Raw genomic sequence first — 19,415 nt, 5'->3', positions numbered from 1 at the left:
TGTCAAAAGTTCTTGTTCTAAGTTATGAAATGTTTCTGTCGTTACGTTTTGCTGCAAAATAGCATGTGTTTCAGGAAGACATCTTTTAGCGACTACTCTGTGCATAACACGTCATCTTTTCCATGTTTTAATTTGTTCTTCCATCTTTGTGAAGGTTATCAAAAAAAAATTCTCCGGTAAAAAATGTCCGAGTAAGAAAAGTAAAACCACGAATAACTAAACACGTGTTTGTAAAATATAAATCAACAACAATAAACTTTGGTAAAATCTCCAATCAACAAGAATAATCTTCTGTTAAATTTTAATCACTAAGATTTCCTATATAATTATGAACTAGATTTTCTAAAAATTTCCCGGGTCTCGGCACCATTTGTTGGATCCCGGGAAAAGAATTTCGATCAGACTGAATATTAAGTTTTCTTTCTCAAACATAATTTTTAACTATTACCTAGTTCTCTACACACAAATATATCCAAAAAGAGGAAGGCTCTCCACCAGAGAGATCTGACACTTCTTCGCCGATATAACTAAAGAATAAAGCTAACCTTTGCTTTTCATCGTTGACGTTTAACGCAACGCATAAGTTTACAAACCTCTTTTTGTACTTCTTCCAACTCGTGGAGATAGTATTGTAATCGCCCAGATCGAACTTTGGAAAACCCGGTATCGTTAAGGCAACCGCCATAGCAACTATAATCTTTTTTTTTTCAACTTTAAAAATATTAAAACTCGAATCTGTACCCACAAAGAATTTGCCAAATATATGTCATGAGATGAAACAGCCACAAAAGAGAAGACAGTTATAAATATCGTTGAACAAGACGTAGTTTTTAAAGACAAGCAGGTGTACAAAACTTTTAGTAACCTTGTCAAATGTTATGTTATTTCACTAAAGAATTTTAAATTGCCATATGCTAAGGTTCCTTTCCTCTGTCGTTTCCGCTGCAATTTTTAAAAAGCTGTGCACCAACTTTGTATCACGTGACAAAAATAAAAACCCTTCGGTAGTTTCTGCGCAAAACAAAGGAAAAAATAAATGGGCTGCCAGGCCAGTGTTTCTTTATATACACAATGAATACACCTTTCCTGAATTAATTTTCTTTGATGTACCCGTGTTATTTTTTCAAATTTTTGAAATCATCACCTGAAACTTGATAAAATGTGAAATCTTAAGATTCATATAGGGAACAAATAAACTGCTAAAACATGTTTTTTTTTTAATTTTGTGCTAGTTGACCTCTGTTTGAAACCGAGGCTTATTACTACAAGTCGAAAATTGAGAAGACTTTGACAGTAATAATAATACAACCAACACTTTCACATTTCGGATTAATTTAAAATTTATACACACACCCATTCAATGATGTTAAATATGATCTTAAAGTCAAAACATCAAAATTATAAAACTATAAAATTATAAAAAACATTTAATTCGGAAAACGTGAGTAGGGTTAAGGGGCGTTAGTTCTAATTGAATCACTTCACTATGAATCTACCTAAATCTGACTGTAGAATAATAAAAACGCGTGAAAAAAATGCTGCAGGTTTAAACTTTTGATCCAATGAAGAATATTATGCAAAATAATTGATAAAGAATAGGCGAAGATGGGCGGAAGCACAAGACAGAAAAAAATGTTTTATTATTTATTATTTACAAGAGCAAATTTACATATTAAGCGTTGCTTCAATCGGACATTCCTCTTTGATATGTAGATGTCTTACATAAAAGAGGTCGGCAAGCGAAGCTACTTTGCTTTAAGGGCGGGTTAAAACATTGAGAGAAGTGTATTTTTGAGAAGTAAATAAACAAATACATTAAAACTGTTTAGGTTTTGGTACTCAACCAAAGAGGGAACGTTTTCCCCACAATCCTTTAAACTTGTTCGATTCAGCTTTTTTACCGCTTGATTTAAGTTGTTCTAACAATTTCTTCCTATCCTTTATTATGGCTTGAATGTTTTTCACTATATTATCTGTGTTTTCATATTGTGACGTTGTGTCTTTTATTGTACTGCGCATTTCAGTTGGATTTAAATACACTTCCTCCTGTGACACTCCTGATATACGCATCGAGTAAACTGCAAAAGTGCAAAAGATCAAGAATGTTGTAACGTAGAAGTTCAAAGGCTTCATTGTAATCTAAAATAACAATAGATTAATGATACTAATTCTCTAGAGGGGATGTTTTCGTGAAATTAATTTTGCAAATCATAAAGTAGGAGTTATCATACAGTGCCGAGAAAAAGATCGTTTACGCTTTTTACGAGCCTTTAGGAGAGTGAAATACGAAAACAAGAAAAAAAAAAGAAAAAAATATGACGATATTTTTCGAGAACAAGTGTGATAACTAGTTTATCATATGAACCGATCATAAATCACTGTAATTTGATATACTCGCCAGATGATTGTCCAATTTCAATCACGGTTTATGGTTCAACAGCGAAATAATTTATTGCAAGATAAAGATGGTAATTATTTCAAAAGAAACAAGAAGCCCTGCGGCTTTAAGATTTCCGTCATTAGTCTAAAGATTTTGAAATTTAAAGTAGACCTTGAAAACGGATAAATATGGGGTGAACAAATCACGAGTATCACAGTTCTCAACTATTTTTTGTAACTAACCTGAAATGTTAAAATACAACTTAATAAATAAAAAATAAAAATTGTACATAGCTATATTCTAAAATAACAGTAAAACTTTAACTGGATATTTTTAAAAATGATCAGGAAAGTTCTGGAAATTCCAGAATACAAAACTTGCTATCTAGAAACTTGACAATTCGAATATAACAACTTCTGAACGAGCTCAATTTAAATGATGAAGTAGTTCATTGTTTATTAATTCAGCAATAAATACATATTAGCATTTGAATATTTCAGTATTTAGGCCTTTAAAATTACTCTCTTGTTGAAGATTTGTTTAAATGCTGATGGTGCATGGTTTCATAACAGCTGATCTGAAAAAGAAAGCACGTTTTAAAAATAAGAAACAAGAATACAATTTTACCATAAACTGCATTAAAACCAGGTTGTTTAAATATTGTCTATTCCCCTTGGCGGCAATTCAATATTGGTGAATGAATGCTACCATAGCCCCGGGTTAACCCAAGCCATGTGAGAGAAATTGGGGAAATGACACACATGTGGGCTGTTGGATGCTGCAGGGAGTTGTCTGGCAGAGCGGACACTAATTGGATCTGCATAGCATTAAATACTCTAGGACTCCCTATCTAAGCTATGGCCTTTCCTGGAAATAATAGACAAAATTTGTAAGGCTAGCCATATAAAATATACAGACATTCTATTTATCTATGCAGAATAATTATATTCTTATTATACAGCTACTTATAAGATATATATCATTTTACTTAAATTTTCACTTTTCTTCGTTATCGATCTTCCCATAGCCATCTATATTTATATAGATCAACATAAAGTTGTGCTTTAATTAAAACCAAGAAAAAGAACAAGACTTTTCTTGTTTTTTTGCAAAAAAGTTATAATTTTACTGTAGCTAGCAGTACATATGTCGTGTATATTATTAAACAACAAAACTATTCTGATTTCAAGAAAGAACATGAAAAGACGCAGTTAGCTGTAAAGAACACAAAGAAGCTTTCAACGGCTAATTATAATAGGCGTAGCATCTAATTATCCTGCATCGGCTAACTATATATTGTTACAGGTTAATTATCAGTTCACCGACTGCTCAGTGCAAGCAACAATAAACTTTTGTCACGTTACAACAGTTTTTCTGCAAAATATTTAAAAAAAATCCTGTGCAAATATATATATATATCTTTTTATCTGATAGAAGTAGTCACACAAAGTGTCATTTGGAAGTTATTTTTAGCCCCCTCCCATAAGAACAGGAGTTGGGTGTCCAGTCATGGAAGGACCACGCAAGGCAGGATAAAGGTTTTTTCTCTTTAAGAAAAAAAAGGCACTCTAATCAAAGCACAATTTTGTGTAGCTAGCTCTATAGCTAGCTAGCAAGTAAGTAATTTCATGACTATCAAAAGGGGTATGTCAGCACCAATCAAAAGGAGATCCAAGTAAGTACCAAAAATTGAGATAGCTAGCTAGCCAGCACACCTTTTTCACTTAGCTATATACAAAATAATTCTTACCTGATAAAATACACGAATTTAAAAAATAGTGCTTAGCTCCCCATCAATAAAGCTACTACCCCTAAACCAAAGAGACCAGCAAGGGGCGACCAACAAAATGTAAGGACTTTTAATCATGGCCGCACACGGAATGTTCTGGCCACACAAAGAGTACACTCTCTGTTCAGATTAGCCATTTAATTGACAGAGATTAAAATAAAGCATCTTCATTCGCTTTCGAAAAAACGGAATTTTCCGAGCGGTTAGCCTGGACTAAAAACTTAGCAGCGTCCGGGTTCTGTGCTGTCTCTCTCTATCTATATATCTATCTTCCATCAGGTGATTTCAAAGATTCCGCCCCGCATAGCGGCGACGGAAATCAAAAAGCTTGTTTATGTCACGTTTTAATGAGAATAAATTTTTAGAGTAATATATTTATGTTAATTCTATACAAATTAGTTGAAGTTAAGTTAAGTTAAGTTGAGCGCGCTATACATATAACATTACTAACCTAAAGTCACATTTAAACTTAAAATCTGTACTGACTCTAAATATTTATGATTGTTTGTTAGTTTGTTTTATAAAATCATTTTTGTTATTTATAAGGGGGAAATTATGTAACAAATTTACCGACAAGTTTTTGCACGCTATTTCGGCCAATCAAAGAAAAAAATATCAGGTTTTTGCACTGTATAATTGAAAAATAAGTAGAAATTGCACTCGTTTCTCGGTAGAAAACAAAAATATAGCATATATTTCGTGTAGATTAGCCAATCCATGGAGGTATAAAAGTTTTATACCTCCATGGCCAATCACAGTGCGAGAAAAAATCTAGCCATATGATAAAAATGTTTATTGGAATTGCACAGAAGAAACAAATAGTTTTCAAAATATGGCAAGAAGAAAATAAATATGATGAACGTACATTTTCACTAATAAAGAAAGTTTTCGTATTTGGGGCGATTTATTTTAACGAATGATGCATATTCCTGTTTTGCACAGAGGGTATTACGCCGCTATATATGCTCTGTGTTAGTCTATTTCTTTTTTTTTTTACACATCGTTTTAACATGGCTTCTTTTAAGCTGATGTTTCGTTGTGCAAAACATTGCATTTAAAAACAAAGAAAAAAATAAAGTTCTTACCTTTTTAATGTTAAGCAAGAATATATTATTACATTTGCGTGTCTTGTTATGCCATGTCTTTGTTAAACTTTATTATTTATACAATGAGACCATTACGCGAGTGTCTCTTTTTTGGATAGCGAAATGATTTACGGGTTCAAAGAACAACAAAATACAGGGGAACGAACAAGAAAACAGGTGGCAGTAACGGATAAAGCGTCGAATGTTAATTAAAATTTTTCCTTGCAGCTTTGCTTCCCAGTCACAACAAAAGCAAAATTTTGCCATTCGACGTTTTAACTCGTAACATGTGGGAGTTTTTATTTGTGGTTGAAACCTAAATAATTACATCCTAATTAAATAAAAATGGTGATAATAAGCAAAAAAACATGGATTTCCTAATGAAAGAGCTCCAGCCAGAAAAATAGTAACATCTGGTGGAAGGGTTTTGGTAAATATATAATATGAAGTGAGCCTAGTTCTCAGGCTTTTTTGTCAAAGTTTTCCCTTCACTTTATTGCACATACACGAAGTTTCAATTTTGGAAATACAATCAGCGAAAATCTGTACATTCTTTTTACATGAAGTAATACAGTTGTAATACATGGCGCGTCCGGATGAATTTATCTTAAAGTCGCACATGTAAAGCAAACCTCTTTACTGGCAAAAGCCTTTTTGCCGATGCCCGTCTCGTTGACATGGTACGGAAAACAATGAAATAAAAACCTTATTCGCTGTCTTGTTCCCAATCAGGATTAAAAACACTCGCATGAGACGATAAAAAGTTTCGCTGTTATAATACAATATGGTATTAGACTCCATACCGAGTATTAACTATTCGCTGTCGTGATACAAACGAGTATTAACTATTCGCTGTTCTGATAGGATCGAGTATTAAGAACTCGCTTAGTGATACGACCGAGTATTAAAATTAACCACTCGCTGTCGCGATACGAACGGGTATTAACTATTCGCTGTTCTGATAGGATCGAGTATTAAGAACTCGCTTAGTGATACGACCGAGTATTAAAATTAACCACTCGCTGTCGTGATACGACCGAGTATTAACCACTCGCTGTTGTGATACGGATTGAACACATTAAATTTCTAAGTTAAGGTAAAAAAATTGTTTTTTAGCCATTTCATGTTAAATCTTACAGAACCCCGTAAACTTTCGGCTGGTATTCAAGTACAATTATTGACATCTGGTAATTTTACTAGTAATCTTCCAAATTTGATAGTTATAGCTTCCTCAACTGTTGAAATTTCACATTTGGCAGGTCTAAGAGCTCAAATCTGATACTTTTTTTGGATGTTAAAATTCGACATCTGCCTTTTTGACTGTCAAAAATAGACCCTTGTAAGCGCTTAAAACCGATGGGAGATGTCACTTTTAGATAATAAAAATAGACAGCAGGCGCTACTATAAAGCAATAGGCAATTGTTCATTCAAAGATCTAAAATCCGACAGATCTAGTTTTTTTTGGTGTTAAAATCTATCTAGTTGATGTAGCAATATCGACAGCTAGTTTTTCTAAACGCCTAATTTCTACGTTTAGCTCTTTCTGGGTGTTCAATTTCGAAAGCTAGCTCCTTGTTCTGTTAAAAGTTGACATCCCGTATATATCAACAAAGTTTAAAAAACGTTCTTGTTTATACGAAGAAAAATCAGGAGAAGAACGCGAGCATGCCCACGAGCATTCAAAAAGTGGGAACGTAGAGACGTTTACAAATCAGAAAACTTTTTTGAAATTTCTGTGCGTCATTTTAACTTTAAATGTAGCTTACTACGTCACTTTTCAAATCACTTTGACCAAAATTAAATCTTCTTTTTGGTTTGTTTATCAACATTTGCACACGGTCTTACACATAATTACCTTGCTAGGTAGCTAACTTGTTAGCTACCATAAAATTAGTTCCTTTATGTGTGGCAACCTTAACACTAAAACAAGTTTTTATAATACCTTGAAAATTCAAAGACGTTGTGGAATTAACTCGCATAGGTGGCTTTTTCCCAAAGCAAACTTCTGTGAACAAATCTAAATAACTTTTGCAGTGATAATGCGCGGCATTATGTCCCTTTAATTTTAATTTTCGTTAATTATGCAAAAAAGTTCCACCAAATAATATCTGACAAAATACTGAATTTCCAAACTTAAAACACTACTGAATTACCCGTATTCCAATCCCATTACAGCCGCTTTTCGTTTGTTTTTATTTTGGTAATCATTTTACAACACGTTTAACTTTCGACAAGTTTCAAAATGACAAATTTCAGGTCCTCCGCACGATTTTTTCTCATTTGATTTGTTGATACCCCAAGATACAACTACTTACAACGTTTAATTCCTAAAAGAAGCACAATGAAGGTCAATTTGACTTCCAATTTGTAGTTTTCCCGCGCTCTGCTTGTTAGGAGAAAATCACTTTGATCATATTTTCAGCAAAAAAGAGTATGACGAGTGAGACGAGCCTATGATTCTATCGTTATTAAAAACAATACAGAATTTGAATAGATTTCAATAGCTGCGAAATAAGATGATTTTCCTTCTCGATTTCTATCCTCCTAGGATAAAGGGTTCACTTTCATTTTGCCTCCTCAGTTTAGGCAAACTCCCTTTCATAACTCAGGCTGAAATCCAACTTTTGCAGCGCCGCGACGGCAGATTTACTAAAGAATAGTTAACCTGTAAAGGACGACTCGGTTTTGAATAGAGTTTTTTTGTTAATCAACAAATAATCAGCTTCTGGAAATTTGAGCCGCAATTGGTGACAGAGGACAAGACATAGACAGATCATGTTTGGTACCGTTATGTAGCCCATTTAATTATTTTTCTGAGACATGCGGAGTACTTTTTATGGCAGCCTGTTCCTTAGGAGAGCGATATTCAGTGACCGTCTAATACAGGGATCTCTTCAGTGCCAACCTTGTGTGGAGTGCGATAACTAGTACCTTTCATACCCAAGGAATTTGTTCAAAATAATGCGTCAGCTATTAGCTGTATATTTCTCATGCTCATTCAACTAGCGGTCAAGCTATTAAATTATTCACAGTATAGATCTTGCAAATCTGAATGGAAACGTGAATACATCTATCTGTTTACCAAAGCTATTTTTTACAATTTTTAATGATTTATAAATTTTCATCTAAATTATTGAGCATTCTTGTGCTTATTTACAATCAATAATTATTTTGAAAGTTATTCACATGTGTTGATCAATTTGATATGGAGAAAAAAAAGAAAACGCGACAATTTTAGGGTTATACAATAAGAAGAGAAACAAGGTTAGTGTTATAATTTTTGTAACTCTTATTTCCACAAACACTAAGATGGACGACGTACAAGAAAAAAACATTGCCTAAAAGAAGCATGAAACCAGGACGAAATTGCAGTTGAGGTCTTTTTGTATATCTCGTGTCTGATAGAACATTTTAGAATATCTTAATGCTGTAAATTACAGCGATTTGCTCTACTTAACCTTACTGCTTATGCCAATGAAGAATATATCAACTAAATAGATGCCTGAACTGAAAACTAAATTATTAAAGTATTTGAAAAAATTAAATATATTTTTTATGACAGTTTTCACTAAAAATAAAAACAAAACATATAAAATATGAAGAAAATGTAAAGAATTGAAATATACACGGTTTATCTGCTTGCTTATTCCTACTCATAAAATGCAGTGTGCATGGCTTGATTACCGTAAATAACTTGACATTTGCGAGGTACAGATAGTATGGCGTTGTAATTAAAAGCCACAAGATGAATTTTGTTATAATGTTTAGATCTCAAATCAAACAGAATGGCTTCCGCATCCTTCCAAGTGGAAGAGTGCGAACCATACACTGGACCTCCATTACGTCTAAAACAAAAGATATTTTATGGCGTTGGTCATGTTTTGAACGATTTATGTGCAAATTGTTGGTTTAGCTATATGCTAGTATACATGAGCAAGGTTGCAGGATTAACAGAATCTACAGCTGGCCTTTTAATGCTGATTGGTCAAATAGCTGATGGACTATCCACCTTAATAGTTGGGTACGGCTGTGATAGGACCAGAATTAGATGGTACGGGAAACGCAAGCTCTGGCATGGCATAGGTACCATATGTGTATTGATTAGTTTTCCTTTTATATTCAATTCATGTTTACCTTGTTCGGAATCATCAGAAGTGATCAAACTTATGTATTACTCTGCTTTTGTGATTTTGTTTCAATTTGGGTGGGCCGCAACACAGATTGGTCATTTGTCATTGATCCCAGAGATTTCAAAAAAGGAAAGTCAAAGAGTGGAGCTCAATTCCATCAGGTAATGGCTGATAGGTTACCATGTTTTAATTTTCTTTTTTCTAGAGCGTAAAGTTCAGTTTCACCTAGTCATTTAGATATCTCATCCATGGCTTCTCATGACTCAGAAATTCCTAGATTTTTCTTAAGAGGAAAGTGGCCTCAAAAAATTCCATACTTTAAAAACCCAATTCAGAATACAATAGAACTTTTGGTCAAAACTGGTTTGAGCATTGCATTTTAATATTTTCCGTGGCCAACTGCCAAATTAACTGTATAGCAACGTCAATAGCAATTATTGCCACCATTTTTATTGCAATTCCAACCACTGTACTGTACATTGCAACCCAAGGGTGCCATTTTCGGTGTTCATAACATAATATTCTCTCAGAAAAGAGAGTCATTTAAATTAAGCCATAAATACATAGCTACAATGTGGAGTCCGCAGTGTCCCTTATAAAGTTAAGATAGTGACACCACAACACCGTTTAAAGCATTTTTGTATTTTTGTTTAAACTTTTTATAGAGGCTTTTTATTAGTATGCACTATAATTGAGACCAGAAAAAAAAGAGTATTTTTGTATGTGAGTATTTCCAATTGGAGTTTTCCGCCTGGTATTTCTCCGGTATTTAGAAAATCGCCATTAAAAATTGTCATAAATATTTTTAATACCAAATCATAAATAATTATATCTTTCCCAACATTATAAAACAAATTGAACCGCTTTATTCGTCAAAATAAAGAACAGGGCCATATTTCGCGAAAATCCGCAAAAGAACAATTGTAATATTACGCACATATGTATTAATTTAAGCTATTGGTCCGTTCATAGTAATCTTCACGCTGTGCGTAAGTAAAATGTGTTCCTCGCGTTTTAAAATTACAAGAATTAACCAACGTAACGATATCTTAGACTTACGTTCAATCTTGTCTACTTGCTTAAATTACAAATCATTTAGGTACTGGAAATCCATAGTTTTAGACAAATCGGTCAGATGACTAATGATTTACTTTAAATAAAAATTCCGGTTCCTGAAAATATATGTATATCACGTGACTGCAGTTCACAATGGATTTTAACACTTTCGTGAATAGTTTATCACAAACTCATACTAATCTAATGAAGATTGAATTTTTAATTATTGATTTATTCTTAATGAAGAAGTTGAGTCAAGAAGTCGTCAACATATCCATCTCGATAAGGTAACTTTAGGAAACCGCAACGAAAGATGTAGTGGCAGGTTTTTTGCATAAGGGAAGGGAACATAAAATTTTTGTACTACCATGGTGTAGGCATCAATTTCGGCTTTCTCTAAAAAAATTCTAAATTGGACTTTTTTAATATCCCGCCCTCTGCCCACTCATTAACTACACCACTGTGCATGTTACTGCTAAGAAGTGACAGAGCTTTTCTTGCTTCTTGGGCTAGCTTTGAGAAGGTTTTGACAAGAGACATTAAAAAAAAGTTTAAGGAAGATATAAACTTGATTTGTTAAGAGACAGCTTTTCCATGTTTTTCATTTATTTTTAAATTTAAATGTACTAAATTAATCAAGTAATATCATCTAGATCGGGGTTAACCTTCGCATGTGGCATATTTATTTATGGAGTAGTATGGTTTCTGCTTGGCACAACAGACGATGATCAAATCAGTACCTCAGTGTCAAAACAATTCATGGTAAGAAAAAAACAATCAATATATTTCTCTCCATGCTCGAGTTTTCAGAAGCGTTGCGCTATGCTAAATAGCTCCTCCATTGTACGAGAAATACACTTTAAAACGAGAATTTAATTAATTAATGCAGATGCACTAGAGTCAAATAGATATTATTATTAGTATTTTGTTAACCCGTAGTATCTATTGTAAAGAGCTTGGAACTCTGATCAAAATAATGTATATGACCATGTGCTTTTGATGAACGGTTAAGGAGATATAAGAGTTTAAAAAGTTTGCTGACGTCAGCAATGGCCCGTCAAAACCCCCAATTTTTTTTTTTGGAAATTTGTAGACCTGTTGCCTTTATCGTATAGTTCTTGAAACGCTGATCAAGAAAATAGGATCATGTACTTTTGACAAACGGTTGCAGAGTATTAGGGTTAAAAGGTTTTTTGATGACGTCATCAACCCGTCTATTCGGAAACGGATTTGGGGACCAAGGTTTGGGAAAATTATACAAATTGGTCCTAGCTGGTCCCTAGTTACCCACACTGTGAAAAATAATTAATGGCTTCATTAATTTAATGTACTTTTCATTGACGTTCATATTATTTTATCGTCAAAGTTTGATAAATTACAGAACAATTTTATAGGTGATGTTTTATAGACTTTATTGAAGAAAATTATCAAAAATATAAACGACTTTGCAAAAGTGACAGACAGACACACGGAACTGGCGTATTATTATAGAGATTTTAATTAATAAATTTAATTATTTTTCAATTCTCTTTCAGATTTTATCATTCATTGTAGTTGGAGTTGGGTTTTTATTCTCACTTATCTTCCATGTTGGAACCAAAGAACCACAATGTACATTGCTGGTGAAAGAGAATTTTAACAGAAGTAGGAACTCAATATCTTAATTCTGTTTATACCTCTCTTCTTTTAATTGTTTTGTAAATTTGCTTTTGGTATTGTAAATATCTTACTTTACCTTGCACTTGTCGGACGTACGTCCGTTAAATGAAGAATTTTCTGTGAATTTTGGCCCAATTCCCGATAAATTAAAAGTGCCCTTTCGCAAAAACAAATTTTACGAAAATTGACATTTCCTAAAGAAATCGTTCTGATCACAATATTTGAAAACGAAAAGATGTAAACGTATTTAAAAAGTGTCTTCTAATTTTCAGAAATGTTCACCGCCTTTTATTTAAAATTTCTGTGTTCAAAGCCTGTCAATTAAAATAATCTGTATTTAAAACGTAGGAGTAGAAACTTATTTAATAGTGAACCTATAGGCTTGTTGAGATTTAATATTATTGTTGCGAAAAGAGAAGAAAACTTCCAACAACTTAACATAGTTTTACACCCCTTTGTATGGTCAGAAGTTTGCCTAGCTTTAACACAAATATAGTCAAAAGCAGTGATTTTTTTGTTTCCGTTCCAATTGCAAAAAATGACGAATTTTATTTCGAAAGTCCCTTGTAACGAAAATAACATCAACATTGTCATATTTCGCCTGTACAAAACATGCTAGATGCTCTGGCATGAGATGGCCCTCTAAATTGTTCTATTTTTATTAGAAAAGAAGAAGAGCCACTATAAGTGTTGCTGTTCTAATAGAACATTTAATTTTGAAGAGGACGATAAAATTAAAAATGCGGACGCAATCCCAGCCTTGCCTAACGATGCAGAAATTATCCAAAGAAGTTGTGGCGAAAAGACATGGAGATTATGGTGTGCAGATTCTCGGTTATACAAGGTGAGTTATAAATTTCCCTTATTATTAGCTTCTTAGCATTATTTACATTTATTTTTCCCTTTTTTTTAGAATGGATTGCTGTATATGTGTACAAGATTAACTGTAAATATATTCCAGTTAAATTTCCCTTACTATTTGACCGATGCTCTCCATTTTAATAAGGTATACAATATGCTATCGTACAATTACTTTGTTTTGATAATATTATAGGCTACTCAGAAAGTAGTTATGTGGAATTTAAGAAAGACTAGATAGCTGTACATGAGTTTTTAGACACGCTAATACAGTTTGCTAATTACTAGCTGTTCTTATCATTATCACAAAAAATCGAACGTAATTGTTTAAGAAAAGCAAGATATACATTATATTCGGAGTGCAGTTTTTAACATTTGAAGTGTAAAATATTGAAACACTTTTCGTAATGGCAGGAATTGTTCTTAATTTCATTTGTTTATGTAAAAGAAAAATGCATTGAATAAGCTACAATAGTAATACAAATTCGCTAAAAACAGGTAAAAAAAAAAGAATGCAACATTCAATAAAAAGTTTGGCAAAACTCTCAACACATTATCTAACGTCAAAGGGAAACGGTGAACCAAAGAAAATAAATATAATATACTTTAGTAATTGTTAATTGTTAATACCTTAAATTATCACCCTTTAAATTATCACCAGGAACGTTAAATTAAAATTCTATACGCTCATCGAAATGCGTTGCGTTTTTGTTTTGAAAAATTCAAGGTAATTTATTTCTTCTGGATTTTCTAACAAAGCCTTCGAATGTTGCACATTTCATTTATAAACAGTTTCATTTATCAAGATAAATGATGAATGATGATGATAAACTAGTTATCGCACATACCTTGTTCAATATGTCGTATATTGATCTCGTTCTTTAACCTTCACAGATATGTTACATGCGAAAGGGCTTGTAAAAATAATTTTCTGCAAAAGTTGAAGTACTGAAAAATGTACCTCATATTTGACTGAACTCATTAACAACTTAAAAATTTTTAGGTGCGTTTTTCTTTTGTAGGAAGCCATTGCTTATTTTCCATTGATCATTCTAATAGCTGGTTCGGTTACAAGTTCTTTCATGAAACTTGTAACCAAATGTATCGGAGGCCAGGTAAATGCGGCAAGTCTTATGACTGTTTTATTACTATTGTTAAATAGTCCTTTCACAAACTTTAAGCTTAGTTCTCACTTATCGTCGTAAGGCTTACATTAAGGTGATCAAGGCTTAACTCTATTATACCTGAGCCTTTTTAGCCCTTGTGACCTTGTGGGGGGGGGGGGGCGTACAAAGTGCCCGCGGGTCCTAAATCCTAAACCACTTACGCTTAAGTGATGAAACTTGTCACAGTTGTAGAATGCCTTAGTACAAACTGATTTCAGAAAAAAAAAATGATGATGTCATAGGGATCAAAAATGATGTTATTTAATTTTTTTAAAAAATAAAATTTTCTGGTTCTGATAATAAAAAATTCTAGTCTGCATTATATATACGTTGTGGTATGTATCCTTGGTAACACAAAAACATTCATTAGCATACATAGAACTACTTTAGAACAAAACAACTCAACGAAACTGTTTTAACTTGCTGAAAAAAGAATTCTAAGAAAAACAGACAAATTTGTTCAAAAATGGCGGGAAATTCCAGGAAATTGAAATTTTTTTTAAAAAATTTTTTTTTGACGGAATCTATAATAAAAGTTAGGAAAATTCAACAAATTTCAACATTCAATGCCATGCACAAAAAAAGATATGCTCAATTAAAATTGCCACAGGCACTTTGTGCCACCCCCTCTCCCCCCAAAACTAGGTATAACAGGGTTAAGACAGTTTCAAGGCTTAAGCTTGTGTGAATCCCAAAATTCGAATTTTCTGTCTTAAGCCTTAAAACAGTGTCTTAAGCGTTAAGGTTGAAATCAATTTTTTAGCTCACGACAGGTTTTTTTTTAAGAGAACAAAAAAAAAACAGGTGAAAAGAAAAAGGCGGCGTTTTCATTGAGAAAAAAACGAATTTGCGCTTTGGCAATTTTCATACTCATAAATAGGAAGAGCCAAAGCTTTTCTCTTCTTCTAATCATTGTCTTTGCCATTTTTTTTATAATGAGGATGTGATTTTATGATGTTATTTGTTTATCTTCAATAGCTAACTGTAGTAATATTAAGGCTCTACTTTCCTTTTTGTCTAAGCAGTAAAAGTAAAGAGAAACTATAGTCGCTTCAACTACAGTTCAAATCCTGACTTAAAATAATACTAAGAACTCTTACTCAGATCAGACTGTATTATTTCTTATTTATATTTAATCCTTAACTTATCTTCAGACCATCCCTAGCAATGTTCACCCTTTTAAAATTGTATTCTTTAAAATGATAATACCAATCGAAAGAAAAAATAAAGCCGTAAATGACGGTTTTACTTATAGCTTACGTACGTTTTTGGATGTATTTTGGTCATCAGTGCAACTGTTTGGTTATTTTTGGCTGGGCAAGAATACAGAAATACAGTGTATGGCGCAGCGTGGCTGGCCGGAAGCGGTTGCTCTGTTATTTTGGTCACATCATTAGCTAAAACAGCTGAGCTTATTGGGAAGGATAAAGTAAGTATATATAATCATGCATTGCCCTAAAGGGACTACGGAACGGTTCAAGTAAACTTTTTGTCATTGTTATACTCCCAGACCTTGCATTCAATGACATGTAATAAACAGGTCATCAAAAAAGCTATGGTATATGAAGTTTTACAAACTTTACAATGACATAGACGTCTTAACAACCTGTTATTATTTTTTTGATGAATTTACTTTTTTAAATTAATGTCTGCTAAAGACGATTTTTAGCGATAAAATAAATTACTTGCCAATTTACGAATATCCGAAAAATGAAGTTATATGCAAGACGTAATGCTGCATGAAATACTTCAATGGATGTTACACAGGTCAACCATTAGTCGCTATTATTAACACTCGTATTCTGTCTGTGTGTCAGCAAGAAAAAAGTTGTATCACAGCTACACAAAATGGTAATATCTGCACAAAGTACTGAATGCGATATATTTTTATTGACTTTGTTTTAATCACCCGCGTGTAGTAACCAATTGCGACACCCGATTTATTTAAAAAATTAACCCGGCATTTCCCGGCCGATGCAGAAGCAGAGCCATGAAGGGGTTTTTGATCTTGGAAATGGTCGTATTTAGTGTTTATTTATGTAATATTTGATTTCTGTATGTTTTCACATGTTAAGGTAAGTATATTGTCACGTTTTTTCAGCTATGCACAAATCTTAAGCCACCAATTTGAAGATTTTAGCTACGAACGTAGATTTTGAGGGAGCATTTTAATGTCAGTGGCTTATTTATTATTATTCCTTCAATGTATATATGCCGCAGGTGATTGTGGCTGCTGTTAGATGCCTACCTCCGGATAAAATATAAAAGTAGCTGCCACAAAATTATTAAATAGCCTTTCTTATTTTATATTTCTTTCTCGTTTACCTATACTAAGCGCTAGACTTGGTGTCAAGATTAATTTTTGAACTTCTACAGCAGCTTATGTCGCAAAATAAGAAATGCTGTCCGACAGTTTATGCGACGGGTTAACAACTGCTTTTAAACTGTATTTTCATGTTAGTTAAAGTTGCGGTAGAGTTATGTTTTGGAAAATATATTACCCCTGAAACACTAAATGCTGCGTGGGCTTTACTCAATTTATGACATACTGCATACCTCTACTAAATCGCTGCACTTAAATGTGTGACACAGTGTTAACATGCGAACAAAATGCGTGAAGTAAACACGAGGAAATATGTACGAGGGAACACGTCTGAGTAAAATCATCACTATTAGCGGTCTCTATAGTAAAAGCTGTATTTTGTCTATATCCGCAAAAATGATACTGCCGTGGCGATGCACAAGAAATATGGTATACAAAAGGACAGGTAAACCCGTGGATTTGTCCGACTACGCTAGAATACCCTTGTTTCTTTAATGGCAACTCGAAAAGCGAGGATCTGCGTTAATACCAAAGTTTTTCTTTAAACGAAGAACTCAATCAGGTTAAAATTTAAAATCAAAATAAGCTTAACATGACTCACTTCTAGTTAAAATGGCTTTATTTTTGTATGGAGGAAATCAACATTCCAATGACATATTCTTATATATGTTTTGTTTCAGAATTCAAGTGCATTTGTATATTCCACAATGAGTTTTACAGACAAAATGACAACCGGTTTTGCCATATTTGCCATACAAACACTACGACCAGCATATGAATCCAATGCATTCTCACCCAGGTAAGTATCATACGTTTTAGCATGTTTCTTGATAAATGTTACGTGTCTTTTTTAGTCAAGATTTTTAAAGATTACGATTGTACTATTCTATGAATTAAAACCATTCTTTTAATAGATAAAAACAGTGTAGTCGAAATATTAACTGCGGCTTAAAGATTTCCGCCATTAGCAATAATCTGAAAAGGTACTGAACTTTGAAGAGGACTGAGTAATATGAGGGAACAAAATCATTGATTCAAAATTTCATCAAAATTTTAAAATTCAATGTTTTATTATTATTGTAACTGTAAATCATAGCTAACTTAACTTACATAAACTTCATTTCTCTATAAGAACAATTTTAAAAGAAAAATGATAAACCTGAATATTGATGAACAATAAAAACAAAATAAGAACACAGGCAAGGCTGAAAATTTATGGATTTTCTCTTTTTCTTTGAAAAACAACTTGGAAAATATCTTTTTTTTACATAATTAGTTACGAAAGGTTATTCTCAGACTACATATTCATATTTTTTCTTTTATAACACACTTGTCACGATTTTATAGCTATAAAACATTATCTTTTACCAAAAATATCCAACCTCAAGTCAACAATTCCTCTATAAATTACAATTCATGAATAATTAATTAGTTCTGCTGCATATAGCTTTAGTCTACGTGCTTGCGAAATTGCACAGAAGGAAATGACGTAATTATTAAAGGGAAGCGTTAATAACATCAAAGATGGCGCATTATAAGGCGATCTTCATTATGCTACACTGCACGGGCTTTAACATTCGATAGCATATAAACTTAAAATATAGAATTGTTCATTGGATAATAAAACAATTTGTTGCACTGTTAGGATTCTTATTGGCTTTAAACTCATTTTAGCCTCGTTCTCAGAAAAAACTGTCAAAACGAGGATTTAAGCTTTAGCCTGGTAACGTTTTAGGCGTCCAGGCTCTGCACTGTCTCTATCTATCTCTCTATCTCCCCAGGCGATTTTAAAGATTCCGCCTTCGCCGGCGGAAATCAATAAGCGGACTAATTCGGACTAATTCTGTAATAATGTTCAGAACATAGTGTTTTCCTTTAACACAACCGTAAAAAGTGTTGCGAACCTAAATGCAGGATTTGTTTTCTGTTTTTTAGCGACACGTGCAATGATTGCGAGTTATATTCAACAATAATTCAAACGTCGGTACCCGGTGTGTTTGCATTCGTTGGCTTGTTGACCGTTGTATTTTTGTTTCCGTCAGACTTCAAATGCATTCGCAAAAGTAAGAGATTATCTGCAATTTATTAATTCTTTTTTATAAACTATACATGATCAACTTTAAGCTTGCTGGTCAGGATACACTGAAACCAAAAAATAACATCTTAACTTTGTCATTCGCAGGAAATGCGCGAGAAAGATGTACTCAAACTGATTTTGCAGAAGAGGAACCAGAAGTTAATGTTAAAGAAGAAAAATATGTCGCGTCTGAAATAGTAACAGACAGTGGACTGAGTTTTACATTTGAAGACGAACTGTGTGCAGGTGACATTAGCAATGTTGATGAAGTAGACACACTTTCTGTGGGGTCATATGTCAATATCGACGCGTCCACTTATTTTGGCATGGCAATCTCGTTTCCAGATCTTCATGCACCTTCCTGGAAAAATATGACTTTGATAAACATGTGAATATACCGTTTTTGTAAATACATTTATTCCACGGAGAAACGCAACGCAAATAAATGCGAATTTGAACAGATAACTCTTGTTATTTCTGACTGCACATGAGTTATCACCATGCTTCACTTTCGCGCTTTACGCTGTAAGGTATTTTGTTACTTTTCAAAAATATGTTTGGTTTTTCACTACCACGGCTAACCATGGAGAGGCGATAATGAAAAAGGCTTACCGAAATAAATTTAATCATGCTAAAATCCGAAAAAATCAGTAAGTAGAGTTGGGGCTGTCATATCAAAAACATTCAGCCTAGCTTGGCGGGATCTTGTTAAAAAAGGGGGCTCCCTAGCTGGCTAGCTTCCAATATGACCGGTTGTTGACTTTTTTAAACATTGGTTAAGACAGCCGATATCTCGAGCGGACTGATTTCAGGCTTTTATGAACACAATGTTATTCATAAGTAGTGCTGGGTCATCCTCGTCCCTATGGTCTTGTGGCCCCTGAGCCGTTA

The 19,415-nt window shown here is 33.3% G+C and overlaps 1 protein-coding gene across 2 annotated transcripts; it reads left to right on the top strand.

Annotated features, from left to right (window-relative positions):
• The first annotated feature begins 8,426 nt into the window (after positions 1-8,426).
• LOC130621972 (major facilitator superfamily domain-containing protein 12-like) lies at positions 8,427-18,989 on the top strand. Of its 2 annotated transcripts, XM_057437360.1 has the most exons (11): positions 8,427-8,519; positions 9,024-9,546; positions 11,095-11,203; positions 11,977-12,085; positions 12,766-12,944; positions 13,014-13,106; positions 13,981-14,073; positions 15,380-15,553; positions 17,128-17,246; positions 18,383-18,510; positions 18,630-18,989. In XM_057437360.1, the coding sequence occupies exons 2-11, from the start codon at positions 9,041-9,043 to the stop codon at positions 18,914-18,916; spliced, it is 1,797 nt and encodes a 598-aa protein (XP_057293343.1). In that variant the 5' UTR covers positions 8,427-8,519; positions 9,024-9,040; the 3' UTR covers positions 18,917-18,989. The 2 variants fall into 2 exon arrangements, with proteins under 2 accessions (XP_057293343.1, XP_057293344.1); XM_057437361.1 differs by lacking the exon at positions 13,981-14,073.
• Positions 18,990-19,415: the final 426 nt, after the last annotated feature.

Source organism: Hydractinia symbiolongicarpus, chromosome 12 (genome assembly GCF_029227915.1).
Source record: "Hydractinia symbiolongicarpus strain clone_291-10 chromosome 12, HSymV2.1, whole genome shotgun sequence".
Lineage (NCBI taxonomy): Eukaryota > Metazoa > Cnidaria > Hydrozoa > Anthoathecata > Hydractiniidae > Hydractinia > Hydractinia symbiolongicarpus.
Note: the sequence above shows the minus strand (reverse complement) of the source record. Positions and strands in the feature narration are given on the sequence as shown.

Bases quoted from the DNA above. Each gene is read 5' to 3' on its own strand.
- LOC130621972 (XM_057437360.1), top strand. From the start codon at position 9,041: ATGGCTTCCGCATCCTTCCAAGTGGAAGAGTGCGAACCATACACTGGA. The intron at 11,204-11,976 runs GTAAGAAAAAAA...ATTCTCTTTCAG, and splicing joins CAGTGTCAAAACAATTCATG to ATTTTATCATTCATTGTAGT. The intron at 13,107-13,980 runs GTATACAATATG...TTTCTTTTGTAG, and splicing joins ATGCTCTCCATTTTAATAAG to GAAGCCATTGCTTATTTTCC.